Genomic DNA, 27,920 nt, shown 5'->3' on the forward strand with positions numbered 1-27,920 from the left:
AGGGATCACAACACCCCCCCAATTGTCTGGAAATACCATACCCTAGCCTGACTCACTCATCCACCCAACCAAGTATTTCAACACCATCCATATAAAGCACTCTTCCTTTTCTAACTTTTTTTCTACTTATAAATTGGTTCCATAGCGGAGAAGCTACCTAGAGATAGATAGATAGAAGTGCCAGCAGTCTACACTTTCTCTTTAGATCAATTCAGGAGATGTTGGAAACAGAGGAAGAATTTCTTCTAGATTGTACTACTACTGCAACAATGGAAACAGGTGTAAAGGTGGAATCATCATCATCAATATTGGAGTCGTCTTCCAATGATACTTCTATGATGATGAGTATGATGAGGAAGAAGAACAATAAAAAGAAGAAAAGATTTAGTGATGAGCAAATCAAATCATTGGAATCTATGTTCGAAACAGAAACCAAGTTGGAACCTAAGATGAAACTTCTGCTGGCTAAGGAGTTAGGACTGCAGCCAAGACAGGTTGCGATTTGGTTTCAGAACAGGAGGGCTAGATGGAAGTCGAAGCAGCTTGAAAGAGATTACAACATTCTGAAAGCTAGTTATGATGATCTTGCTTCTAAATTCGAGAACTTGGAGAGCGAAAAACAAGCCTTGATCAAACAGGTAAAACCTAATTCTATCTCTTACGCCTAACATAACATCGTGATCTTTCTTCAAAGCTAATTTTATCTAGGCTTAACAGCCACAACATGATCCTCTTCTTTTTCTGACAGTTGCAGAAGCTAAGTGATCTGGTGGGTAAGCCTAGAGAAGACAGCAGCTGCTGCGGTTTGGGTTTAGCTGGAAACAACAGCAGTATGGATGGTGATTCTGACAATGGAGACACCAAATACAAATTTGAAAAGAAACCAGAGCTATCAGTGGAAGGAGGAGATGGACTGGATTTTAGACTTGATCCTTGTTCAGAGGATGAACACAGCAAGGAACTAGAGTATTTCGGGCAAGATGAAGAACATGATCCAATGAACATTGGGGAGCCAACATATGGAATTTTATCATCGTCAGAAGACTGGGGTAGTCTCGATGATTCTACGGGTCTATTTGATCAATCATGTAGTGGCAATTCACAGTGGTGGGAAGTCTGGCCTTGAAAAGATGCTCTGTATAATTTTTAGCGAAAACAACTTCTACCTGACAGGCTAATGGAGGCAATAAGCATGTCAGAAAAAGAAAATTTCAGATCACCAGCTGTTGAAGTTTCGAAGAAGTAAGAGGGCCAATAATCTTAGCTTGGGAGAAAAATGCAATCACACAAAAATTCAGAAGCTCCACGAGATTCAGAAAAGGAGATTCAATCCTTATTCTTAACCAAAACTTCTTCCACCTTTCTAACAAGGAAACAAAAGCATCACAGGGTAGGAAAAGAACGCTAGAACACCCAAAGGCAAAAGGAAACCATGACATAAAACGTAACCCAACACCATATGTACAGACTTGTATGAGTATGAACGCACATAGTGAGGATTGCACTTGTACCCTAGGACAGACATCAAAGCATGTGACACAAACCTCATTCTGGACTTTGTGTATCAGTTTGTTTTCAGGTTTTGTAAGGTTGTGTAGTTATCGTACCTATAGTTCATAAATAAAAATAAAAAGCAAGATAATAGTTAGAGTGATACATATCTGGAATTCACAAGTGAACGTAACAACAAACACTATATCCACATCTATGGTGTCATTGAATGAGACTTACTAGTACTGGCCACATATACAGAGAGGATGTGTTTTCTAATCATTTTAAGCACCATATTCACGAGCCTACAAAGACTTTCTTCTTATAAAATTATGTAGTGGGGGTTCCAATCAAGTCAATCTACAAAATACTAATAAGTTTAAGAACACCATTCTCTTTAAAATAATTTTAGACAAACTATAAACAAGAACAAATTAGTACTGCAATATTTTGACAATTACTTGCACAGTTCAATCCTAAGATGCATTTCACAACACCATTGGGAGTACCACGGCAATATCTATGTTTCACAACCCTCTGTAAGAAGTAGAAAATTACAGTTCTATTGTCTTTCTTTTAACCTGTTTTTCTATTTGCTAACATTGTGAGCATGGAGCTAATGATTACGGAGATTCTATGTTCCTTTTTACCAACTAAGAAATATTCTAACTATACTAAACGAATACCTGATATTCTGCGGGAAAACTCCTAATAGGAAGATATCACAAATACTAGTAACTAGTTTAATAAGGTTTAGTGAACTCTTGTCGCCAAACAAAAAACACGACAGTACCCCAAACGAAATAAAAAACGACAGTAAATTCCACCACCAATTAACAGATGGTAATTAGTGAACTATATGTCATACGATAGGAAAGAAAAACATAATAAATGTAGCAATAAGACAGTTTGGCCGAGTGGTCTAAGGCGCCAGATTTAGGCTCTGGTCCGAAAGGGCGTGGGTTCAAATCCCACAGCTGTCATCTGTTTTGTTTAACTTTTGTAATTAGTGTGATTGTTTCTATAGCATGGTGCCTTTTCCATGCATTGGCCTTCTAAACCTGTTAGGTACAAGTGTCTATGCTATGCTTGTACTAAAGTTCAACACAATTATATCAGTGTCACTACTACAAATTCAGTATAAGCACAATCAAATCTTTGATAAGCAAAGTAAACTCATGGAGGTGAACAAATGTTATCATAATTCTATATCAGTGTCACTACTACAAATTTACTATAAGCACAATCAATCATTGATTGGCAAAGCAAACTCATGGGGGTGAACAAATGTTATCATATTTCCAATCTTTACACTTCAAACAGATAAGTAGAATACATGGAAAATGTTATCATTATTACAAATTGTAGATTAAAAGGGTGTAACTAGTACACAGAAAACATATCACGACAGTTTGGCCGAGTGGTCTAAGGCGCCAGATTTAGGCTCTGGTCCGAAAGGGCGTGGGTTCAAATCCCACAGCTGTCATTTGTTGTTTTGCTTAATTTTCATCTTTAGTGTGGAAACTAGAGTCTTTTCAATGCATTACTATAGTTCACTTCATCTACGCTAGGCTTCACTGTAGTTCACTTCATCTAAATTGTTTAGGCTCAATTTCTATGAGTATTCACTCCATCTAAATTGTTTAGGCTCAATTTCTATGAGCAATAGTGTAGTTCACTTCATCTAAATTGTTTAGGCTCAATCTCTATGATATTAGTATCACTACTACAATAAGAAACACAAAGGAACACAAGCAATCATTGATTAATTTCGCAGAAACAGCAAAGTAAACACATGGAGGTGAAGTGGTGAACAAGTGTTATCAGCATTCTATCTTTACTTTCAAACAGACCTACGGATAAATAGAGTACATGGAAACAGTATACTCTACAAACATCATTTCATTACTAATTACAAACTGAAAGGGTGTAACTAAGCAGAATAACACAAGGAGAAACCTCATCTTCCTCTGTTGGGACACTCCTGACAGGATGGGAATTGGTGATTAGGTTCAGTAACCACAACTTCTGAATTTGAAACACGATGACGAAGCAGCTAACTCCATTTGCAAACTCTATATCAAATTATAGAAACTAGTACATTGCAGATATATCACTGAGACAGTTTGGCCGAGTGGTCTAAGGCGCCCTCTGGTCCGAAAGGGCATGGGTTCAAATCCCACAGCTGTCATTGTTTAGCTTATTTTTTGTTTTTATTTAGTTGTTTTTGTATAGTTAATAATAGCGTCTTCCAACTTACAAATCTTCAATTATGTGTTTCGTATAGTTCACATGCTCTTGTTTAGCTTATTTTTGTTCTTACTTAGTTGTTTCTATCTTCCAAAGTGTTGGCCTCTTTTAAATCTTTGGGTGCAACTTACTAATCTTCGATTATGTCTTTACTATAGTTCACATGCTCTAATCTGTTCAGGCTTAGCTCCTAACTTTTTCCTATTATATTTCAATGTCAGTACAACAAATTAACTATCACTGAGTGAAGTCGTTAAACCCTATATTTCAGACTTGCAAATCACATTTCTGGCTACCAAGAATGAGCAACATCGTGTTAAGCTTAGACTAAGGCTTGGAATTGTCACCCAAACAAGTAGAAGATAAGCAATGTGAACCACAAACCTACAAAGCCAAACCTAAACATATCAAGCTAAGCATAATTTATATAAACAAGTCATGGCAATGTGGGTTATAGATTAATAGCTGCCATAGGCACATATGCAAGAGATTGCTGTTTGCAGCAACAACCAAAAATTACTATAAGAAAAGAAATTAACAGTTCACATCGCGCTAAGCTTAGCTTAAGGCTATAGTTCAGACTTCCGAACTAACTATCACATATTGGAGTCGTTTAATCCTATATTTTTAAATTTCCAAATTACATTTCTAACTACCAAGTATGAGCCACATCGCATTAAGCTTAGCCTAATGCTTGAAATTGACACAAACAAGTAGAAGATAAGCAATGTGAAGCACCGACCTACCAAGACAAGCCTTATTGAACTCTTCAGTAAAAACATATCAAGCTAAGATTCATTCTTACAAACAAATCTTGGTAAATATGGGTTATATAGACTTGAAGTTCATCAGGCAAGCAGCAAGAAGCAAAAGCTACTATGAGAAAAGCAGTTAACAGTTGACAATGATTCAAACAGAACTAAGAAAGTCGATATATTCATAAAAATATCTAAAATAATATAACGTGCCAGCCTTTTTAAGTTGAGTGGGTTGTAAAGCGTTGAACGATTTTCTTGAGTAAAAACACAAAGTTCAAATGTTTGGAAGTAAAAGTACCAACTAAGAAGCTATAAAACAAATTCTCTGGCTCTGCACCCACCAAAATTGAGGATAGCATCTACTTGATCTTCTTCTTTGGCCTCAACTGCAGTTCAAACAAACAAACCGAAACACAAATTAATTCGAGCATCATCATAAGAATATCAGAAAATCCACAAACTACAAATGGGAAATAAATGGCGAAGTCTATTGTAAATGTCCAAGAAACAATACCTGATTGCTGTGTCCACACTTCTTCTTCCTGCAGTTAACAGCACGAGGATGAAGACGCGCATAGCATCTGCAACAGAAGTCACATCACTTAGAATATCAAAATAACATCATTTACAACACATACACATCAATGCAGCACATTACAGTACTCTGATCAGGTACAGTGCAAAAATTCACAATAAGAAGAAAAACAAAAGTCTGAATTCCAAATTAAAATTTCTTTTCTTGTTACTAATCTATGTTAACTTTATTTCATATACAAAGAGCTGTAGAAGCAAGATAAAATACCACATACGTGATTAAGTTCAATTGCAAATGCACAACATATGGTGTTTCTCAGCTCATTCTCAGTCTCATAAGCTTATACCTGGTACTAATAAACAAACTCCTATCAATCAAATTCTCAGATGACCATTCGCCTATCCCCAGCCTCTAGTAAATATGCTCAATAATATGTTCTACCTATCACATGACCATCAATTCATTTACAGTCTCATTTTCGAAATCTCATTCTATACAGCATGGTGGGGGAATAAAAGTGAAATTGCAACTTACTTGCGACAAATCATCTTGTCCTGGTTGTACTTCCTTGCCAAAGCCATCAAAGATGGTTCAATAATCCCACCACGTAGCCTCAAAACAAGATGTAGAGTCGATTCTTCATTCCCACAAAAATAACAAAGAGACACATCAAAAACACTTTCAAAATTGAACAAAAAATCATACTCAGTTACTCAAATAAACAAACACAAACAAGAGGATTTAATCGAATCTATACCTTTCTGGATGTTGTAATCAGCAAGCGTACGACCATCTTCAAGTTGTTTACCAGCAAAAATCAATCTCTGCTGGTCTGGTGGAATCCCTTCTTTGTCTTGAATCTTAGCCTTCACATTATCAATAGTATCACTTGACTCCACCTCTAAGGTGATAGTCTTCCCAGTCAATGTCTTCACAAATATCTGCATCTTCTTCTTCTTCCCCAAATCGGCAGCAGCAGCAGTAGAAAAAATATAAATCCAGAGACCAGAAGATAAAAAGAAAGATATACCTAGAGCTAGGGTTTCACCTTAGGGTTGGGCCTGGGCCTGGTCCTTTCAACTTATTTGTCATCGGGTTTTAATACCCGTTCGGGTATCATTATTTCCATTCTTATTTCTTCTTTGGGTACTTCTTCCCCTAAATCCGAAATAAAAAACCGATCTCTATTTCTTTCAGGTGACTTCATTGTTTTCATCTCTATCTGGTTCTTGATTTGTGTATGAATTATTAGGGGTTTTTTGATTTGATTTCTCATTTTTGTTCTGGATTTTAGAGGGGTTAATTAGAGATGGCGTTTACAATGAGAGCAGTGAAAGTACCACCAAATTCATCTAGTTTGGAAGAAGCAAGGAAACGTACATTTGATTTCTTCAGGAGTGCTTGTAGATCGATACCATCAGTTATGGAGATTTACAATCTATACGATGTTACTACTGCTGCTCAGCTTCGTTCTTCTATTGCTTCTCAAATCCGTCAGAATGCATCCATCACTAACCCTAAGGTACAACAAAATTCTCATTTCTTCATTTTGGGTTCTTTAAATGATTTGATTATAGGGTTATTTCAGATTTTTCATTACCTCAATATATAGTTAGTGACTACATTTTTGAGAAATGCTTATAAACCATTGTTGACATTGTGAAGACTGAGCTGTTGGGTATTAAGTATGTCTAGAAATATTATATTGGTTATAATCCTGGTTTGATTGGGGATGTTTTTAGGCCATTTCTCGTAGTTTCGGCAGCTGCACATTGCTGCTAAAGAGATAACAATGATGTTATATTCCTAGAACTCTTCTAGGATAAATTGGGTTGTATTGCTTGATTATAGATATTGGGTCAAGACCCTTGTTGACATTTTTGTAGTGTGATATTTTTATTTTAAAATCTCAGGGTGTTAATTCACTTATTGAAATCGCCGATATGCAATTTCAAGCTTTAACACTCACATACAAGAATCAGTTGTGTAAAATTTATAGGTTTTAATAATTGTGGTTGGAGGGTTGTGTTCCTTGACTTGAATATATACTTGGTATCTCTAGTGACCACATTGTTGAGAAAAAGCCTTCCAACCGATATGATTATCTTATCTTCTATTGAAGCTTTTGTAAGAAAACATTGTGAAGGCTGAGCTATGGGTACCAAGTATATCTAGTTATGATTGGCAGAAATATAGCTTCATTTAGTTTGTTGTTGGGCCATATCACTCAGTTCTGGCAGCTGCCAACAAAAAAGGGTCTTACCATGGTAAAACTTCAGTCCTAGGATAAGATGATGATTTACAACTTGATGGACATTCATGTGAAAACCTTTGATATTTCCTGAGTTAAAATGTCAGAGTGTTATATACTTACTGCAATTTCTGATATGCTATTTCAAGCTTTAACTCTTGATGTACAAGTGTGAGCTATGTAAACATTGTTTTCATGCCCTAATTCTTTTTTTTGTGATATATAATGAAGTGTGGCATTTTTACTCCGACACTACGCTCATTTCTTAATTGGGTACTATGTATGTCTAGTAATATTGGTTGGTCGTAATGTTGGGCTTTTTCACGTAGTTCTGGCAGCTGCACAAAGCTGCTAAAGAGATAGCAGTGATGTTACTTGGTACAACTTCAATTCTAAGATAAAATGGGTCATAGCTTGATGGACAGGTATTCATGTCAAGACCCTCGTTGACATTTTTGTGTTATGATATTTCCTGTGTTAAAATCTCAGGGTGTTAATTCACTTATTGAAATTGGTGATATGCAATTTCAAGTTTTAACTCTTGAAGCACAAGTGTGAGACTGTGAGTTATGTAAACCTCGTGTCTTTGCCCTGATTCTTTCTTTGTGATATTTGATGAAGTGGTCCGATACTCCAATACTTCATTCTTTTCTTAATTAGACTCTAAAAATTCCAATGTGGTTCGTTGCTAATCTTAATGTCTACGGAACTAAAATGAATGATGAACTTACTTTGGGGTTTTTAGGAGATTTCATTTTCATATCTGGTTTTGTGTTTTTTGAGGTTCTATTATTTCAGTCTTGGTTCCTCTAGGGACTACCTTGTTGAGAAAAACAATTCCTAACCCTGTAATTATCTTATCTTTCTTTTGAATGCAAGAACTTGTTTCATTTTTGGAATCAACGTTGTGTTGACTGAGCTATTGAGCAGCGACTTCTAGTAATACGATAATAATCGGTAGAAAGCTGCAAACTAGATAGTAGTGCCAGAGATATTACGTTGGTATAATTCGTTTCTAGGATGAAATGGGTAATGCAGCCTGATGGATATTCTTGTGAGGACCCTTGTTGAGATTTTTGTTTGTGGTATTTCCTTTGTTAAAATTTCTGGGTATTATTCACTTATTGGTATGCAATTTCAAGCTTTAACTCTTGATATAGAGGTGTGAGTGTAAACCTTCTGTCCTATCCTGATTCCTTTTCTGTGATATTCAATCAAGTGGTCTAATACATGGACGCTTCACTTCTCTCTTAACTAGACTCTAAATATTCCAATGTAAATTGTTAGTTACAGGTTGTTGTGTTTGATAACCTGCGTATCAGGACACCTTATAACATCTATTCTGTAATATAAATAATAGATATGATAAGCGTAGAGACACTAACTTTGGTTTGTAAAGTTCTGGTTTTGAATGTTTTGTTGCCTGCAATGTCTCAAGTCTTGCTGTTTGATTAATGGCTGGGATTCAAGATATAGTGATGCCGCGTCTTTCTTCTTTTATGTCCATCTACGCTTCTGAGATCTAAGGAATTCTTGTATTTACTTTCTGGAAGTTGGTTCAGTCCTGGTTTCTCTAGTGACTATTACATTGTTGAGAAGATCCTTTCAAACCCTGTAATTATCTTATCCTCATTTTGCAATCAACATCGTGTTGACCGAGCTATTGAGCTACCAAGCACTTGTAGTAATATGGTAATAATTGGTAGAAAACCTATTTTGATTGGGGTGATTTGTGGAACTTACCAAGTAGTTACAGCAGTAGCAAAAGCTGCAAACTAGACAGTAGTGCCAGAGATGTTATGTTGGTCTAATTCACCTCTAGGATAAAATGGGGATGACAGCCAGGTGGATATTCATGTGAAGACCGTCCATTTTTTTATCTTAATTAGACTCTAAAAATACCAATGAATTGTTTAGTTATAGGGATGTTGTGTTTGATAATTAACGTAGCAGGACACCTTATAGCAATTAAAAAGCATAGATATAAACAGTTTGATTTGTAAAGTTCTAGTATCGAATGTTTGCCGCCTGCACTGGGATTCAAGATCTAATGATGCCATGTCTTTCTTCTTTTATACCTATCTACCCTTCTGAGACCTAAGAAGTTCTTTCATTTTATTGGAAGTTACTTACATTTTGTAGTCCTTGAAATTGTGAGTCCTTGCTATTCTTTTAATCAACTCTGGTACATTATCAGCTTCAAGTGGTCGTCAATGAGATGGAAAGTTTCTGCAGAACTTAGGCTATAGCTTGATGAATGGATATTCATGTCAAGACTCTTGTTGACGTTTTTGTTTTGTGATATTTCCTGTGTTAAAATTTCTGGGTGTTGTTCACTTATTGAATCTTGCTGATATGCAATTTCAGGCTTTAACTCTTGAGTTAGAAGTGTGAGTTACGTAAACCTTGCGTCTTGCCCTGATTCTTTCTCTGTGATATTTAATCAAGTGGTCTATTACTCCAAAGCTTCATTTTTTTCCTAACTAGACTCTAAATATTCCAATGTGTGTTGTTTATACATATGTTGTGTTTGATAGCCTATGTGACAGAACACCTTATAAAGTAAAGTTATTGAATAAAGAAAAATGATATATATGAAGCCCAGCCATTAATCGAACAGTAAGATTTGAGACATTGCAGGCAAAAAACTTTGATCAATGGTGGGATTCAAGATCTAATGATGCCATATCTTTTTTCTTTTATGTCTATCTACCCTTCTGTGATCTAAAAAGTTCTTGAATTCACTTTTTTGGTAGTTAGTTACTCCGTAGTCCTTGAAATTGAGAATGTCTTGGTTTTCCTATTAATCAACACTGGTATATTACACCATCCAGCTTCAAGTCCTCGTCAATGTGAGTGAAATTTTCTGTACATCTTAGGAATCGACTGAACTGCTGTTCTGGACACAAGCACGCATGCACTGGGCACCACTACAATGTCTCAGAATTAAATTGAGTTAAAACAACTCAACTTCTTTTCAGAAAATAGATAAGGCTGCTGCTGAATGAATCGGAACGTTAGGCACTGATGGTACTGTTACCACCTTATGCATGCCAAAAAAATTGGAGAGCTCTTCACACTTTTTGCTTGTTAGCTTATAACTCTGCTTCGTTTCCTCATTTTTCTTGTTTGTCGACCTTCTTGACAGTAGTTAGTTGTTTTAAGCAGTGACAGAATTAAGTATTAAATCAAATGTTCCTCTGTTAGTTGTTGGTTTGTTTTCAAGTTCCGTTGAAGGCAGGGTTGGGAAGCAAGGGATGTCAATCAGCCTTATTCACATGACTAAGTGTTCTGTGCTTAATTTGTTGACTGCAACTCTCGATAAGTTGACATAGAACATGGTTTGGCAAAATTTGTAATTCGAATTTAACATGATTCTCTTTTTGATTCATTCTGTGCTTAGCTTGTTGCCTGCAACTCTCAGAACATGATTTGGCAAACTTCATAATTTGAATTTAACATGTTTCTCTTTTTGATTTGTTCTGCGCTTTGTTTGTTGCCTGCAACTCTCCATATGTTGTCATAGAACAAGATTTCGCAGAACTTTTGTATCTTGAATTTAACATGTTTCTCCTTTTTATTTGTTCACTGATATGTAGGTAATAGACATGCTTCTGTTCAAAGGGATGGAAGAACTGAACAACATTGTTGAACACGCGAAACAACGGCATCATATCATTGGGCAGTATGTGGTGGGGAACGAAGGGCTTGTGCAGGATGTTGGGACTAAGGATCAACATGCCTCTGACTTCCTTAAGAAGTTCTACAACACCAACTACTTCTAGATCCGAGAACAGGACCTAAACCCATCCTCCTTGTCCGGCTTCTCCTACGTTTTGTACTGGCCATTATGGATCGTATATCTTTTGTGATTTTCTTTTGTTCTGTAGACTTCAGGAATAAAATCAAACACTTGAAACTCTTGTTTGTCTTTCATCTCAAACAGAAAAGAAACTTTTGTTTGTCATGTTTTATGTGCTCAATCAATTCTATTTCTGATTCGCCCTCAGGCTGCGTGTGTTTATTTCATTTTGTGCAGTAACTAGTATTGATGGATAGAATTGAACTGATAACTTTCTGGAAAAGAGAAAAATTACAACAACAGAAAACCAAAAGAAAAACTCTCCAAATGAAAATCTTAGGTTAATAAGGTTTTAGAGGATGTTGGTCAAGGATTGACAGCTCCACAAGTCCTCCTAATTTCTCCTTCATTTTTGCCAGTAAGAACACCAACACGACCCATTTTGATCAGAGCGCCACCAAATCGAGATTGGAACGAATTCTTCAACGGACCATCGACAAATGAGCGAACAATGGCTCCAGTCGATGCGTCTAACCCTATGTTTTGATCGATTTGAAGAATTCCTCTCCGTCCTTTGACTTGTGTCAGGTAACCATTATCTAAAATGTTGGTACTGTTAATGGTTTGGTCTAGTGCAACTTGACTCTCAGAATCATTGGGGATTTTTGGACATGTCTTTGACAATGACTTGAAGAGTGAAGCCTCCATGGTTGGGTCCTTTTTTCCAGTGTTATTGAAGTTGTAAAGCCGGTTTCCGATAAAGGAACAGTGTGTGACTCCGACGGTGTGTGCACCTAAAGCATTAATCACAGGCACAATTAGGAACATAATAATTACACTACATATGCATTGGGCTGCATATATGATACTCACCAAGGAGCAAAACCATGTCCATCTTATCAAGTCCTTTTCTTTTGAATAACGCGATTGCGTTCTTCACAGTAATTGAAGGACCGGGAAGATCAACATTATCAGCTGAAGAAACCAAGCTGTCCCTTCTGCCTGTCTCAACCTTGTAGTTCAGTCCTTTAGCCTGCATTCATGTTCAAGAGTTCATTGTAAACTTACGACCTCCAGACATTTACAACTGTGTGTCTGTGTGCGCGCACTCAGTTAAGCAATTCTTACCATGAAGACAGCGTCTCTGGTGGCTACAGCTATGATATCAGCACATGAAACGACTCCAGGACAAGCTTTCTCGACTGCATCTTTTGCTTCGTCGATAAGATCGTAACCTCTAACGCTAAAGTTAGGGCCTGCATTCTTCTCAGCATCAGTGCCATTCAAGAGCAGCGACCCGTCACATCCCTTTTGTTCAAATCACAAGAGCATATGTTAATGAACAAAAAAAATGCAAGTAACAAAGAACATCAATGAGGAAATTCTGATGTTTACCGATACGAAACAATCATGGAAATGCAAGCGAAGGAGTGCAGCGACGATGGTAGGGTCTTTTGAAAATCTGGATTCGACGACGTCTCTGATGATATCTTCGACGTTGTTTTCACCACATTTTTCAAGGTAAAATCCCCTTTGTAAAGCACCATTACAAGTAATTGCCACGCTAAGGAAAACTAGACTCAGTACTAGTGCTGCAAAACCCCTCATTGTTCTTTTTTTTTTTGGCTCTTGAAGGGTGTTCTTTCTTCTGTTTTTATAGAGAGAAGATGTGAGTATTTAACATTGAAATATCAAATCCAAATGTCCATATCAGTTTCATTATTAGCAAGACAAATTCTATATGTTAAACGGAAAATGCCGGCTTCAAAGAAAAAACAAGATCAGATTTAGCTGCTACTGCCGGCCTTTTGCCGGCTCTTAAGTTTTCCAGTGTACGTTGAGTGATTTTCTCGGGCCCATTTTCAACTATGGATAATGACCCGTAGATGTGTGAAGCGTGCCAGCACAACGCACATTGGTGGCACGATATGGTAGGACCTTCCAACATATCAACAAAGTTCCCAAAACTAATTTTCTTTGAATAAAAAAATGGAAAAACAAAATTTTAGAAATTATTTCATTAAACTAGCCGCAAGAATCTTCTTCCTCAATAATAGCAGTGGATGCGGTAGGAATTGAAAGCAGAAGAGGTAATCTTTGGAAACTCTGGTAACACCAGGCTGTATTGGTGCACAGACTTATTCTCCTTATGGGTCTGGTATCCTCCCCGTTAGGAGTGGTACCATCCTTTATCAATCACACTTTTGTCGGCACTTGAATTTACCAGATGATGGAATGCTATTTTTTTGGGTCTTTGAGTGATATTTTAGGGCCCATCCTTAGCCATGGATAAGGAGAAATTAGGACAAGTCCCGGAAAGAATATTATTTTATTGTCATGCTTAAAATGTTTTTGTGTTCCGCGACACCCATAATTATTTGAATTTGTGAAAAAAATATTTCTAAAACCAAGACCACCTAAAGAATTTGAAACAAAAAGGCTCATCCATAAAAAAGAACAAATGCCTCTATTATCTTTATGTCCCCACCAAAACTTTTCTTGGAAAATAATCAAGTTTGTCTATAAGATTTTTAGGTATTTTAAAGCAACCCATTTGATGAGTAGGAAGAGCATTCAGAACAGACTTAACCAAAGTGGATTTACCAGATTGGTTTAGAGAAATACTGCACCAATTGTTTAATCTAGCCTTAAAAGATTGAAGAATGGGATTAAAAGCTTTTTGTTTCTTCTGACCTAAAAGAAGAGGAACCCCAAGGTAGGTATCAGAATCACTTACAATATTCATGTTCAGAATTTTAGCTAAATCTTCGCAAGCATCTGGACTCATATATTGTTGTTGAAATGGACACAAGATTTTTGAAAGTTTAGAAGCTGAGTTGAATGCATACCAAAAATATATATAATGTCCAGAATACCATAGATATTGTCCAAATTTGCTTCGGTGAAAATAAGGATGTCATCGGCAAACAACATATGAGATATAGAAGGGGTTCTCCTAGCAGCTTTCGCACCAGAAATGATTTTATTAGTTTCGGCAATACGAAAACTTCTAAAACATATTCCATTGCAATGATAAAAATATAAGGAGAAAGTGGGTCTCCTTGTCTTAAACCTCTGGAAAGATGGTATTGTTGACAAGGAGAGCCATTTAGAAGAGTACTTATGCTGGTAGTAGAAAGGCACTGGAAAATAAGATCGCAAAAATCTTCACATAAACCAAACTTTTTCAAAATATATATGAGAAAATTTCATTCTAACCTATCAAATGCTTTTTAAAGGTCTAACTTAAGGGTCATAGTGCAACTATATCCTTTTTTATGCTTCATAGTATGAATTTTTTAATGGGAAACTATAATGCTATCATGAATATATCTACTAGGGATAAAAGCTTCTTGATAGAGAGGAATCATGTTTTAAGGAATGTCTTAATTTTATTAGCCATAATTTGGGAAATAATCTTATAAGATGTATTGCATAAACCAATTGGTCTAAAATCAGAAGGAGTTTTAGGCTCTTTACATTTAGGGATCAGGGAAAGGTAAGTCTTATTCAAATTCCTAGGCATTAATCTAGATTCAAAAATCCCTCTGAACAACATTTATAACATCATTACCAATATGCTTCCGTTGAGCTTGGTAAAACCCATCTGGGAATCCATTGCCTTGGTTACGAGAGAATTAGCCGCTCATCATGTTGGAAAACCTCTCAAAGAATTTCATTAATGCTCAAAAATGGTTTACAAATGATGAGAATATGAGAAATACAATAAAACCGGGTTTGTAACAATTATATTTGTTACAAACCAGAGAACTACGACCCTCAGTGACAAAATAAGACTGCTGCAGGTGTGTCGCAAACGCTGTAGCAAATAAGTCTTCCTGATGTACGACCCACAGGTGTGAGTCGTTACTGTGGGAAAACGACTGCTGGTGCAGGTCCGTTCTTCGTGTTCTTCAGTGTTCTTCAATGGCAGCAGCAGCAGCAGGTGGTCTCTCTGCAAATTCGATTTTTTTGACTCTGTGGTGCTCTAAACTTCTCCCAATCTCTCACCCCCCAATTCTCTATGATCCCCTCAACATATTTATACTCCTTAGCCCCATTTAATTACGCCAAAATTCTCAATATTCTTCATGAAACTCGGCAGTTAAAGAAAATATTTTCCGGATATTTTTTCTTCATCCGAGCATCTGCAGCTGTCCAACCTTCCTTATTTTCCTTTTACACGGTCCAGAGTGTTGCTAGAGTCATCATACACGAGCAGAACACGCATAAATCTTCAAAAACTCGTGAATTATTCTTCTCATGCACGGGCTGCCCTGTTTTCTTGTCACGGATTTTCCAGCCAATTTTGATCGAAACAAACACCCATACCAGCTTTGTTAGGACATATCACAACTACCCATTAGGTTTCAGCCCTTTAGTCTACCCATAAATCCTTCAAATTTCGATCGAAAAATTCACCAGAGAGCTGCTCTTTTTTCCCGCCAATTTTAAGTTCAAACGGAGAAGGTGGTGTCCCCCTAACCAGATGTGGGGTGCGAATAGCAGCTGCCTGTTTTGGGGTGACCTGGGGTTCCCCTTAATAATTGATGTGCCCCTTAGTAATTGAGGTGCCCCTTAGTAATTGAGGTGCCCCTTAACCAAATCTGGGCTCCGTATAGCAAGTGTCCTCTGGGGGGTTTCCGAGTGATTTTTCGAGCCGATTTTTCCAACAATATTTATTTTCCAAAAATACCTAAAAATACACAAAACACCATAATAAGGACGAAAACGAGTACCAACAATACAAAACATTGAGGACAATTTAGGCACATAAATGCGTCTATCAATAGCCACGGTTTGCATAAAGCATTCCTTACTAATTTAAGTTTCATGTTCAGAGCACATCTTTAGATCATAACCTCTTAAGTTCACAAACAAGTTCGCGGACTTAAGTAAACCGGTTGAGTTTTCCACACTCAGCAGAAATTCTCGGAAAGAGAACTTCCGCCAGTTCGCGGACTGGGTTCGCGGACTGAGTTCGTGGACTTAGCACACAAACGAGTTTTGGAAAATCCAGCAGAAATTCTCGATCGAGAACTTCCGACAGTTTGCGGACTGAATCTGCGGACTGGGTTCGCGGACTTGGCAAGCCAATTCCACAATCCTTCCGATTTCTCTTGATCAACAAAGTTCGAAAACTTCGGTTCAAGGAATACATGGTTATGTAATCTAGACTTTCATTTCAATCATTGAGACATTTTCAGAGGACGCTTGTAGCCGTTATTCACAGATCGATTCACGTCAGAGCAATTTTCAAAGTGATTGAAACTTTTCATGATTTTTTGAAGGTGTTATACTTTTTGAAGCTTGCGTTTATTCGCTAGCTTCAAATTCTTGGAAGAATCTTGGTATCATTCCTTATGATTTCGAAGATGTCTCAGATAACGGGTTTCATCTTAATGGTGTTTGTCATTGGATTGCTAATACAGATGAGCGAACTGGAATTGTATCTGCTCTTGTTGTTTGTTTTGATTTTTCGGATGAGAAATTCTATGATTTGCCATACCTAAGAATAAGGGTGAAGCTTCCCATGTGGGATTTGGGAATTTGGGAAGGGAAACTCTGTCTGCTTTGTAGGAATGGAATGGGATGTCGGGTTGATGTGTGGACAATGACGGATAACAAGTGGAGTAAGCACTCAAGCATCACTGCGCTAATAGCTGACATGAATTATAGAAGTCCAATTCAGACCTTACAGAATGGTGAGATCCTATTTCTAAGTGGACATAGAGAGGAACATGGACTTCATTTCATTTCATACGCCCCTAAGCTCGAAAGACCTAGAGCTATGAAGGTACATGGTTTCTCAGGCGAAGATGACGAAGTGGAGACTTACATTGAGACCTTAATAGGACTGAACTCTGGTACTTATGTTGGGAAAAAGAAGAAAAATAAAGTACCAATGAAGAAAAAGAAGAAACAGATAGTAATGACTGATGTGGATCTGGAATCATGAACCAACAAAGTAAGGGAGGAAGATATGGTAGTGGTGTTAATGTTCTTTATCTTTCTGCGCGGAAGAAATGGAAGCGGAAATGGTTCAGTGCGGGAGATACTTTGTTTCACGTAGTAGTGGATTAGCGAAGAAGCAATTTGAGTTCAGGCGCACGGTGTGGATGATACAATGTCTTTTTGGGTAAATTCCGAACAAAGTAGTTTCTATGCACTTTTGCTTTTCTAGTATTTGTTATTTTCTTATGCGACTTAATGTAAAAACCAAGCACAAACTTCATCAACATTAGTTAGTTCTGCTTTCTTTAAATATTTTGTATTGGTGTTTCGAACTTTCATATAGTTTTGTGTGTTTTTCTATTGGTGTGACTTTATTTTGGTGCATGAGTAGAAATGTATAAGTTACTGGTACATAGAGATGGAACTAGAATTGAACTTATAAAATCTCCTCCATTGCATAGTTGATTCAGACAAAACAAAAGGATTTAAAGTTGATGGTATAACTTCGTTACTTATAGTATGGATACATAGTGAGGTTGGGATCAGTTAAGATTGTCATGGTTGTGGATGCTTTATCTTCATTTGTAAAGCGTCTGCAACCTTTTTTCATTTTCTATGCGTAAAGCAGATGGGTATTATGTATGTCTTGTAGAAAGTCTTGTAAAAGTCCGCTGCATTAGGATCTCCCTCAGTTTTCACATCTGTTAAGCCAAGTTTTATCGCCCATTTGTTTGCAGATTTAGTTGACTGCACCTTGCTAGGAGTAATCATTCTCAGAAACCTGCTTACGCCATGTTCTTCTCCCATAATAAAGCCTAAGCCTGCTTTTAGCTGCATTCATTATGTAGTTTAAATCTTCTTAGTATTTGAGGTTTCCATGTACTGCTAGTGGTTTCGGCTCCGGTAATGGGTGCCCTGTGGTCCAATTGTATGTTTATTGCCAATGCTGGAGATATTGTTTGGGTTAGGTTTGATTTGGCGGAACACGTTCCTTAAATCACTGCTCAAGTGTCAGCTCAAGACCCTCTTGTATCTTCCCCTCCTTAGTGTGTTTTCAAACCACCTAAATTGTATTGCGCCAGAAAATGACGTTGCTGGAATGATTAGACAAGAAGTAGAGACCAATTTCTGATCAGGATCTAAACCTTTCTGACTCTTTTCATTTTTAATGCATCTTATAAGAGGCAACTTAGCTGGTGGAGGAAGTTTGTCTGGAAAGAGGCATAGTTTTCACAGGTTGATATTCTATTTAAGAGATAAATAACAAAGAAGTGAATCAGTACATTTTGTAGAAATAATATCAATGGGTTAACAGGTATGTGTAGTAAGTTTAACAGCTTTTCATGTCTTGCCAGACATGCATCGGTTATGCTGATAGATTACCTGGTTACTGATCAGTATAGCTCGTAGTAGTAGTAGTAAGGTTATATCAAATTAGCAACCAGTATAGTGTAGGCTATATGGTTCTGAATTACTTGGCTTTTGAATTTCTATCGTCTAAGTGGTTGTTCCGTTGGTTAGTATTAGTCAGAATACAGATCCTAATTGTGGCTGCGGATCGTAGAGCCAACTGGCTACGTAACTGTGATCCTTATTACAACAGGCAATATAGACTCTACTTGTTCAATTTTTGCTGGAGCAGCAGCAAATTTTTGTTTGCCTCTTCTTCTGTCTCCCTTTGTAAAAGAAGCATTAATGTTTGAAAAGAAGATGAGCCAACCTTATACTTTGAAAATGGCGGTACCTAATTCATGATCAGTGCAGATTCATTCACGTTGTACAGTAATGGGGATTTTAGTACACAGTCGTAAGATAACAGCAACTTAATTGGACATGGTCTTCAGAATGATACTCTTGTGTTTGAAGGCATTTCCCCCCCAAACAAACTTTGTGCAGTGGTAAGCCTACCAGGAGAATGCCTAAGTTGAAATGCAGGCTAGAGGTGTTTACCATCAAGCTATCCACCTCAGCCATTCATGAATCCATCCTCCGCACATCTTGACTAGAACGCGAGTCTCTTTGATAAATGGCAGGAGCTTCTTCAATAGCCTTTCGAGCTGCGTCTCTTTCCTTGCGTAACCTTGTCTTCGCTTCTGCTACTTGTATTTGCATCGCACGAAATCAAAGCATCCTGCAGTTTAGACATTTTTTTCACATCACAATGGTACATTTTTCTGAACTCCAAGAGGCACTTCAAGGGCAGTTTTTAGGGTCACCACACCCCGTATCTGTAAGAACACGATGATAAGGTGTGTTGAGGTACTCAAAGTTCACTACGCCAAATCAGTAGGATTGAATATGTCCACCGTCCACATACAATGACGGTCAATGTTACCGCGCGATATCATCAACAATCCCACCACTTGTCAAAATTTTAACGGTAGATGATGTAATAGAAACACCTTCACTCCCGTACTCCCAAATCGATTAGAGTATTATATCAAACTCAGTTACTACTATTTCAGAGAAAGAGAGAGGGGGGAAGTTTCACTTGGTAATGGTGGTGGTGGACAACCCCAAATTATCATCATCTTCATTATTATTATTGTCGTTCTCCGTGGCGGTGGTTTTATCGATGGCTCAGTGGTATTCAGGCGGCGGTGGTGGTGGTGGTAGGGAAGGGTTAAAGAGATTACTGTTTGTTGCAGGAAGTAGTGGTGGTGGAATCTTTGGTGGTGGTGCTGGTGGTACTAACGCCTGGCAACCTAATAATGTTGGAATAGCAGTTGCAGTCACAGCCATGGCTGGTATTGCCTTGGCTGCCACCATCGTTTACTCTCGCAGGTAATTTCTTTAAACAAAAACCCCTAAATTTACAATGAAATTTTTGATTAGGGATTTAATAGATGAGAAGAATCGTAAACCTAACCAGTACTTAATTGAGATCCGATCTTGAATTACTCGGTTATTATTCATTCTTTCTTAGTCCAATTTAGATGATTAGAGGTTGTAATTGAACCTCCTTCATTTTCAGGGGGCATCTAAGATCACCATGGTCTTTTAGGAGAAGAAAACATCCACTTTCGAATCAACAATGGAAAAATCTATTCGACGAGGATGGGAAATTCAGTGATGGTGGAGTCAAGTTTTTGAAGAAAGTTCGCAGTAGTGTGAGTTATTTCACTTCTTCCATCTGCTGCTATGCTTTTTTAAACGCTGGCATTACTCAAAGCTTTCAATTAATCTTTGAATTTGTTTTATTTTTCAAATAAAAATGTTGATTGTATTTGTTAAGCGTGTTGGACCTTCCTAAATAGCATGGACAACCCTACAAGTCATGGGTAGTCAGGTTGTTTAGCATTGTATCTAGTGCACACTGACCGGTAGTTTGCTAGTAGTGTTTTAAACTGTCAGTCCACTTTAGAAAAACTTCATTCCTCTACAAGTTCGAACTTTTGTTCTCTGTAGACTGCTGTTTTGGACACAACCACTTGGCAGCAGCTATACATGTACACACTACACGCGATTAAAATTATGAGTGCGATAAATTGAAATAGGATAAGTTTCAGCAGTCTAGATCAACTACTTATTATTTGTAAATTAGGTTGCTATTGAATTCAGAAGTAATCCCCACTGGACAAAATTTCTAACTTCCCGGAAAGGTGTTTATGAAGTTACTTCAAGTTTGGAAAAATCTATTCGACGAAGATGGAAAATTCAGTGATGGTGGAGTTGAGTTTTTGAAAAAAGTTTGGAGTGGTGTGAGTCATTTCAGTTCTTTCATATGCTAGGGTTTCTTATCTTAAGCTTCATTGATGCAGACCTTTCTGTGATTCATATTTGTTGCTGTTAGTTCTCACTCCTCGTTGTCGATGCAGGGTGTCGATCCAAGCATTAGGGCTGAGGTTTGGCCATTTCTCCTTGGAGTGTAAGCATTTTTTAACCTTGTTCTTCTTTGCCGTGCATTTTAAGATAGCGCTTATAATAGATTCTTTGTCTTGCTTTTAGAAATTTCACGATGCTTGAAGTTTAGAAAACTGAGCTCAGGGAGAATTACTGTTCCATGGCATCTAGGTTATCAATACGAGACAGTTTTACATGGGTGTTAGAACTTCCGAAATAATCTGAGCTAAGGGTATATCTAGGTTATTAGTATGTCGTATATCTTGATTATATAGATGGTATCGAGCATTAGGAGCATGCTAGTCAGGTATCAAATTCAAGAGGATAATCCTAAGTCTTCCATATTCTTGTGAACAAAACACAACCAGTTGTCAGGACCAATAAGATCTGTAATTTTCAATGGCTAGATTGTGTGCTGGCATTAAGAAACTTTACTTTTGTTGCTGGTGATGATAATGTTATAATCCTGTCTTTAAATGACACGGCTTCTTTGCTTTACTTACCTCTTTATTGCTATCTTTCTGCAGTTATGACCTTAGCAGCACTAAAGAAGAAAGAGAGATCACTAGAAGGCAAAAGAGGTAGAATTGTCTACTTCTTGTTATTCCTGTTATTGTTTGGTTCAGTGCTTCAGGTAGAATCATGTGAATGTTAAAATGCTTTTTGGTATCTTCTTTCAGTTAATCTATAAGATTTTGATTGGGGATTCGCTTTTCCTTGATGCAGAAAACAGTTTGAGAAGTTGCGGAAACAGTGCAAACATCTTTTAAAGCGCATTGATGATGAGCGTGTTAAACAGAATGCAACCACTGTACCAGACAGTAGTGGGGACAGTGAGAGTATTGTCGAAGATCCAGATTCACCTGCTTCAAAAGATGTGATTGCGGAGGAATCCTCCTCTGTTGTCAAAGAAAGCCCAGATTGTGAGGACTCACATGAGCAGGTTCATGATCAATCCCCTCACTGTGCCTACTCAGACAACAACGAAAGTGGAATTACAAGTGTTGATGTCTCCGTAGCTGGTACGGAATCATCCGACTCAGATTCTATTGAAGAACCTGAGAGTAGGCAGACTTCTGCTGCTATTGAAAGTAGTGATGAAAATGATCCTGACAAGCCTACTGATGGAAAATCTTCACCCTCCAAAGCAGCCGGTTCGAAAGTCCATAGAGATGAAGACTTCGAGACATGGCAGAGAATCATTCGACTCGATGCTGTGAGGACCAATGGGGAATGGATTGTTCACTCTCCAACTCAGGCTGCTGTTTCCAGGGACAGGGCGCACAGTCTAGCAGAGGCAGTGGGGTTGAAGGACTATGACCATCTGGAACCCTGTAGAGTCTTTCATGCAGCGCGTCTAGTTGCAATACTCGAAGCTTATGCACTCTATGATGACGAGATTGGATATTGTCAGGGAATGAGCGACCTTCTGTCGCCTATAGCTGCCATGGTGGAAGAGGATTATGAGGCTTTTTGGTGCTTTGTGGGATTCATGAAGAAAGCCAGGCACAACTTCAGGCTAGACGAAGTCGGAATCAGAAGGCAGTTAAACACTGTTGCCAAGATTATAAAGTTCAAAGATTCCCATCTCTACAGACATCTAGAGAAGATGCAGGCCGAAGACTGCTTTTTTGTGTACAGGATGGTGGTGGTTCTTTTCAGGCGAGAGCTTACATTTGAGCAAACAGTATGTCTGTGGGAGGTGATGTGGGCCGACCAGGCGGCTATCAGGGCTAGAATTGGAAGCAACTCATCCTGGGGGAGAATAAGGTACAAGGCACCACCAACAGAAGACCTGTTGCTTTATGCGATTGCAGCTTGTGTACTGCAGCGTAGGAAACTAATCATAGAGATGTACAGCAGCATGGATGAAATAATAAGAGAATGCAACAACATGGCCGGGCACTTGGATGTTTGGAAACTACTTGATGATGCCCATGAGTTGGTGATGAACCTCCATGATAAGATATGAAACAAAAAGACCCTATCGCGTCTCTTTCTCTTTTCTCATTCGTTATTACATTTTATTTTATTTTATTTTGCTAGAAAAGAAACCAATATATTAAAGAAGAAGATTACAGATTGTTGAAGAGAAAAGCTGGAACAGTGCCCAACGGCCCCAACCATTCACCTTGAGTTCTTGTTCTTGTACAAAACTTAGAAGCTGTGTCAGCTAAATCGTTGTAATCTCTGCTTAGAAATTCTACTTTGGCAAAAGAAAAATCTTTAAGATAGTTTTTGCAACCATTTAGATTAGTCCGGTTGTTATTAACTTCAGCCCTATCTCTTTCTTTGGCCCACATTATTGCCTCTAGTAGAGCTTTCAGCCTGCTCCGCGTTCCTAGTTATTCCTGGGATGATTTTGCATGCTTCAAAATTTCCTGAAGTAGACATTAAAATCAGATGTTCAGTAGTCTCTGAGCTATTCGTAGTTGCAAAATTGCGATATTAAATATGAAGACTTCTCTTTATTCCCGCGATGATGTGAGGCTTATGTGGTCTTTTAATGGTAAGATCTTACTTAAACTTGAGGATAGGCTCGAGGACACAGACAAATATCCGGGGTTTAGTGATGACCGGAGGTTGAAAGCTTAGTTTCCCTCAACACTGGTACTTATATAGGGAAAAGAGGAGGACCAACAGTTGAGAGTTTGAAGAAGAAGAAACAGTCGATATAAAATGTTGCTTGGCGCACCCAGTTGCTGTGAAAATTGGTAGTCCTGTTGAATTTGCTTGTTGCATTTGTCTTTTAATTAGGTAAGGGATAATTGTCCAAATGATTTTGTTACTGAGAATAATTGGATGATGTTGTTTTTTTACTTTCAGCATTTTGTAGTTTTGAGTGTGTTTATTTCATTTAGTAATTCAATAAAAGATCATAATGTTTAAATTGGAATTCTAAAACAAAAGAAATGAAAAGAAATCGGAACATACTATTGCGCTGCAAAGACGGAAGTGATAGACTCACCGCGGGCTGGAAAGGGCAAAACCCTTGTGACCCGGCGGTTTAACAGGGGTGGGTTAAGTGTGGGTCCCACCCCTCTCTCACACTCTTACTCATCGGGATGGCCTGCGGGATTCAACCTGCTGGACATCCGCTGCAAAGAGCCCTTAACTAGCACCAACAATTTTTTCTCTCTTTTGAACATTTCCGCTGCAAAGGGCCCTTAACTAGCACCAGCAATTTTTTATTTCTTTTGAACAGGCAAAAGAGTCTCAGGGGTTGTGAACATGCCGTAAATAAATGGGCGTCTTGACGGTGATAAATCAGATATTTTGATGTCTCGAAAAGTGTTCATGTCCATGTCATACATGTAGAGAGTTACTACATCTCTTGCTTCCCATGGTTTCATGATAATCTGTCTTGTTCCTTGAACCGCATGAAAATAAAAAAGCTCTCCAATTAAGGAAGTATAATGGTTTGTCCCAACCATGTCAAGTCTTCAGTCTGTAGTCATCATCTGATATCCACAACATCACTACATTCTTATCTAACCTATCAATGAGAGCTATGTGTCCATCTACTTCTAGGAGATACTCGGCCCGCCCACTTACTTCTGGATTCCTATGACAGCTAACAATAACGTCTGGGATTGGAATCACCCTGAACTTTTCAGTTCCGACGTCAAATGTCAAAATGACTTCAACATCCGGCGGTTGGCAGAATTTATGGCCACAATTCCTCCGGTAAATTGAGCCGTTTGCGTAAACCGCTTCTCCAAATGGCTTAACCGGTGGTGACTCATCATCTATCGTCCTCTATTCATTTTCTCCCAACGTAAAAACTTGAACGATATGCTCAACTTTTCCACCAAATCTTGATATATCCCAGATGCAGAGTATTTTATGTTTGCCAGTGGAAGGGTCGAAACCGTAACCATAAGTTGGAATCGCAGTAACCAGAGACCCTGTCTTTGGTGGAACTGGTATAGAAACCCATGGAGTAACTTGTCGAGTCCCAAGGTTGTAGACACAAGATAAACCATTAAGGATATCAATGAATGAAAACAAACCATTGATAGGCTTGAGTATAACAATTCGACTCCATGGAATCGTCACTTTATAAAGAGCGTCTCCGCCTTGGAACTCATATTTAGGCGTACAGACTTGTATGGAACTATCCTTCCTTGTACATCATGATAAATAGTTGAGGATGCGATTTTGATTGGTGTAGCTTAACAAAAGATGGATCATAAATAAGTGCTTCCCAACTCTTGGATACACATTTAAATTTCATAAGAGACTTCACAGGAAGGTTGCTAAGTATTTGATGCATTGAATTGGTATCAAGAAGGTTTGAAAGTTTCGTTTCCTCCATCTTCATCATCTTGTTTCTACTGGTCTGATAAGAGAAACCAAATCAACAAAGGGGAAGGTACAAGATCAAAAAATTGAATCAGCACAGTAATGAGTATTTGAATAAACTTAGTCAAGACATTATATTGAACAGACACTACAGGGGTGTATTTGATCGGGATTTATATGGTAAAAATAGATGCTCGTTTACCTGAAGAATTGTAATGTTTATTAAAAAATTCTTGACTAGATTTAAAATGTTTCTTAAAAAAATCTAGTGGATATATAATAAATTGATAAATAATAATCATAACTTTACCAAACAATGGTTATCATTCTAAGATAATCACAATCATAAATCGATAAATTTTAAGATAATCACAATCATAAACCGATAAACAATGGTTATCATTCTAAGATAATAATCATAGAAAATCTAGTGGATATCATAATCATAAATTGATGAATGATTATGATAATTTTTTCAATTACGATTAAAATAAGCAATTATTATATATAGAATTCATTATAATCTCTTGCATAATGGCCTGATAATAATCCATTAAAATATTATAATAGAGGGGCGTAAAAAATCTCCAATAGTGGGTGTAAAAAATCTCACGTGGAAGTCTAATTAAGACTTTTATTTAGGAGATTTTACACATATAGTAAATATAGAAAGCTATTGTTGGGGCGTCACATTCCAATGGAGGGGCTTCACCTAGTGCTAGTGATGTAGGTGAGCTAGTTAACAAATCTCAAGCATGTTTGTCAATGTTAATGATCAAAACTATAAGTCTCGATTTCTAGTCTACTATAGCTAAGTCTCGGACTAGGATAGAAAGTGTAGTTGAGCTCAAGAACTCCATGACAATCATCATACAAGACGAAGGACTACTCAAGGAACTGGTGGAACTTCATCGACTGAAAGGTATGTGGAGACTTGAACTTATCTATCACTCAAAAGTCTATCTACTATATCTCCTATTTTGAGACAAAAGTCGTTTTGCTATATAGACTTTGATTATACACATTTGTTATTGCGAGCCGAGTTTATCTCGCCTATCTATTTCTCGAAATACGTGTTGGTAAGCTTTTGCTTTGTCCAAGTTCATCTTTACCTAGTGACGAAAGTCATGATACGTTTCAATCACTTTGAAAATTGCTTACTCTGACGAAAAATTGTTTGTGAATAACAACTATATAATAACGTCCTTTAACAATGTTTCAATGATTGAAATGAGAGTTTAGATTATATAACCAATGATGGATATAAGCATTGTGTGGCAACACATATAAGTGTAAGTTCTTTTTTCCTTGAACCAAAGTTTGCGAACTTTGTTGATCAAGAGAACCGAAACAAGAGCCGTGAACTCAGTCCGCGAACTCAATCCGCGAACCCAGTCCGCGAACTGGCGGAAGTTCTCGACCCGAGAAAATCTGCTCGAGTTTGAGAACTCCTTCCGGGAACTTAAGTCCGCGAACTAAGTCTGCGAACTTAAGTTGGTTATATCTAAAGACGATTGTTTGTGAGCTTATTTATATTAACTAAGGAATGCAAAATGCAAACCGTGGCTATAAAGTTCATGAACCGATTCGAGTGAATCAAATCGTTTTTGCTTCGATTGTGTCTTGTGTAGTTACATAAGATTCCTTGCAATTGAACAACTCTCTAACTAGTTCATCTGAGTCATTTGAACTAGTTATGGTGAAGAATAATATGGTTGATATGAAAGTGCTCATATGTGTAACCATTTGGTTAACTATTGTTGAACCAACAAATGTACATGTTTGGGTACGGTTACACAAACCTAAAATCGTGCATTTGATTTGTGTGTAACAAGCTAAGTTTTCGATCCAACGGTTGAAAGATATTAGCTTGAATCTAATCAGGTTTTCATCTGACGGTGAATATTGAATGCTTTGTTACCAAGCTAACATTGATTGCAAACCCTGATTTGAAAGACTATATAAGGGAGAACTCTAGCAACTGGGAAACCTAATCCCCACACCTCCTGTGTGATACTAGTTGTATTAGCTAGAGTCGATTCTCCTTTAACCTTAGGTTTCTTCTTGAAAACCAGGTTAACGACTTAAAGACTTCATTGGGATTTTGAAGCCAGACCGATACTACTTTCTCGTAGTTGTGTGATCTAATCTTGCTGATTCTATCATTTTGAGTACAATCGTAACGATTGTCTTGAGATTTATATCTCCGATAGGCAAGATAGAAAATTAGTCACAAACATCTTCGTCTCATCGTTTGTGATTCCACAATATCTTCTTTCGTCGCGTCGATTAAGACTATTGTGAGGTGATTCATAATACTAGGCTGTTCTTCGGGAATATAAGTCTGGGTTATCAATTGGTTCATGTTCACCTTGATTTATCAAAAGACGGAGCAAAACTTGTAGGTATTTCTGTAGGAGACAGATTTATCTATTCCCGTAGACTTTTCTGTGTGATAAAGATTTGTTTATTACAGTCTTCGACTTTCGGTCGTAGCAACTCTTAGTTGTGGGTGAGATCAGCTAAGGGAATCAAGTGCGTAGTATCCTGCTGGGATCAGAAACGTAAGTAGCGCAACTGTACCTTGAATAAGTGTGAGATTGATTCGGGTTCAACTACAGTCCAGACCGAAGTTAGTTTGTAGTAGGCTAGTGTCTGTACCGGCTTAATACAGTGTGGTGTTCAATATGGACTAGGTCCCGGGGTTTTTCTGCATTTGCGGTTTCCTCG

The 27,920-nt window shown here is 37.7% G+C and overlaps 5 protein-coding genes and 2 non-coding genes across 7 annotated transcripts; 5 read left to right on the top strand and 2 right to left on the bottom strand.

The window, feature by feature from the left end:
• The first annotated feature begins 160 nt into the window (after positions 1-160).
• LOC113321861 (homeobox-leucine zipper protein ATHB-12-like) lies at positions 161-1,658 on the top strand. The gene is made up of 2 exons (XM_026569800.1): positions 161-638; positions 749-1,658. Exons 1-2 carry the CDS (start codon positions 219-221, stop codon positions 1,124-1,126), a joined length of 798 nt encoding a protein of 265 aa, XP_026425585.1. The 5' UTR covers positions 161-218; the 3' UTR covers positions 1,127-1,658.
• Positions 1,659-2,394: 736 nt separating this feature from the next.
• Positions 2,395-2,474, top strand: TRNAL-UAG. The gene has a single exon. It is a non-coding gene; the product is annotated as a tRNA-Leu (tRNA).
• A 423-nt stretch (positions 2,475-2,897) lies between these two features.
• On the top strand, positions 2,898-2,977 carry TRNAL-UAG. The gene has a single exon. It is a non-coding gene; the product is annotated as a tRNA-Leu (tRNA).
• A 1,669-nt stretch (positions 2,978-4,646) lies between these two features.
• LOC113323097 (ubiquitin-60S ribosomal protein L40) lies at positions 4,647-6,022 on the bottom strand. Its single transcript, XM_026571351.1, has 4 exons — positions 5,792-6,022; positions 5,569-5,671; positions 5,014-5,080; positions 4,647-4,885 (listed from the first exon to the last, which is right to left on the bottom strand). The coding sequence occupies exons 1-4, from the start codon at positions 5,979-5,981 to the stop codon at positions 4,859-4,861; spliced, it is 387 nt and encodes a 128-aa protein (XP_026427136.1). The 5' UTR covers positions 5,982-6,022; the 3' UTR covers positions 4,647-4,858.
• Positions 6,023-6,117: 95 nt separating this feature from the next.
• LOC113320548 (NADH dehydrogenase [ubiquinone] 1 alpha subcomplex subunit 6-like) lies at positions 6,118-11,294 on the top strand. Its single transcript, XM_026568455.1, has 3 exons — positions 6,118-6,231; positions 6,329-6,556; positions 10,885-11,294. Exons 2-3 carry the CDS (start codon positions 6,344-6,346, stop codon positions 11,068-11,070), a joined length of 399 nt encoding a protein of 132 aa, XP_026424240.1. The 5' UTR covers positions 6,118-6,231; positions 6,329-6,343; the 3' UTR covers positions 11,071-11,294.
• A 159-nt stretch (positions 11,295-11,453) lies between these two features.
• Positions 11,454-12,695, bottom strand: LOC113325075 (peroxidase 60-like). Its single transcript, XM_026573312.1, has 4 exons — positions 12,483-12,695; positions 12,216-12,395; positions 11,961-12,120; positions 11,454-11,881 (listed from the first exon to the last, which is right to left on the bottom strand). Exons 1-4 carry the CDS (start codon positions 12,693-12,695, stop codon positions 11,454-11,456), a joined length of 981 nt encoding a protein of 326 aa, XP_026429097.1.
• Positions 12,696-19,529: 6,834 nt separating this feature from the next.
• LOC113322695 (GTPase-activating protein gyp7-like) lies at positions 19,530-23,120 on the top strand. The gene is made up of 5 exons (XM_026570833.1): positions 19,530-19,826; positions 20,017-20,152; positions 20,861-20,910; positions 21,413-21,466; positions 21,612-23,120. The coding sequence occupies exons 1-5, from the start codon at positions 19,540-19,542 to the stop codon at positions 22,855-22,857; spliced, it is 1,773 nt and encodes a 590-aa protein (XP_026426618.1). The 5' UTR covers positions 19,530-19,539; the 3' UTR covers positions 22,858-23,120.
• The last annotated feature ends 4,800 nt before the right edge of the window (positions 23,121-27,920 follow it).

The sequence above is a fragment of the Papaver somniferum genome, chromosome 11 (genome assembly GCF_003573695.1).
Source record: "Papaver somniferum cultivar HN1 chromosome 11, ASM357369v1, whole genome shotgun sequence".
Lineage (NCBI taxonomy): Eukaryota > Viridiplantae > Streptophyta > Magnoliopsida > Ranunculales > Papaveraceae > Papaver > Papaver somniferum.

Bases quoted from the DNA above. Each gene is read 5' to 3' on its own strand.
- LOC113320548 (XM_026568455.1), top strand. From the start codon at position 6,344: ATGGCGTTTACAATGAGAGCAGTGAAAGTACCACCAAATTCATCTAGT. The intron at 6,557-10,884 runs GTACAACAAAAT...ACTGATATGTAG, and splicing joins CATCCATCACTAACCCTAAG to GTAATAGACATGCTTCTGTT.
- LOC113321861 (XM_026569800.1), top strand. From the start codon at position 219: ATGTTGGAAACAGAGGAAGAATTTCTTCTAGATTGTACTACTACTGCA. The intron at 639-748 runs GTAAAACCTAAT...TTTTTCTGACAG, and splicing joins AACAAGCCTTGATCAAACAG to TTGCAGAAGCTAAGTGATCT.
- LOC113323097 (XM_026571351.1), bottom strand. From the start codon at position 5,981: ATGCAGATATTTGTGAAGACATTGACTGGGAAGACTATCACCTTAGAG. The intron at 5,672-5,791 runs GTATAGATTCGA...GTGGGAATGAAG, and splicing joins TGATTACAACATCCAGAAAG to AATCGACTCTACATCTTGTT. The intron at 4,886-5,013 runs GTATTGTTTCTT...TTTGAACTGCAG, and splicing joins AGTGTGGACACAGCAATCAG to TTGAGGCCAAAGAAGAAGAT.
- LOC113325075 (XM_026573312.1), bottom strand. From the start codon at position 12,695: ATGAGGGGTTTTGCAGCACTAGTACTGAGTCTAGTTTTCCTTAGCGTG. The intron at 12,121-12,215 runs GTAAGAATTGCT...ACATGAATGCAG, and splicing joins CCAGAGACGCTGTCTTCATG to GCTAAAGGACTGAACTACAA. The intron at 11,882-11,960 runs GTGAGTATCATA...TTAATGCTTTAG, and splicing joins GGACATGGTTTTGCTCCTTG to GTGCACACACCGTCGGAGTC.
- LOC113322695 (XM_026570833.1), top strand. From the start codon at position 19,540: ATGGTGGTGGTGGACAACCCCAAATTATCATCATCTTCATTATTATTA. The intron at 19,827-20,016 runs GTAATTTCTTTA...CTTCATTTTCAG, and splicing joins ACCATCGTTTACTCTCGCAG to GGGGCATCTAAGATCACCAT. The intron at 20,911-21,412 runs GTAAGCATTTTT...ATCTTTCTGCAG, and splicing joins TGGCCATTTCTCCTTGGAGT to TTATGACCTTAGCAGCACTA.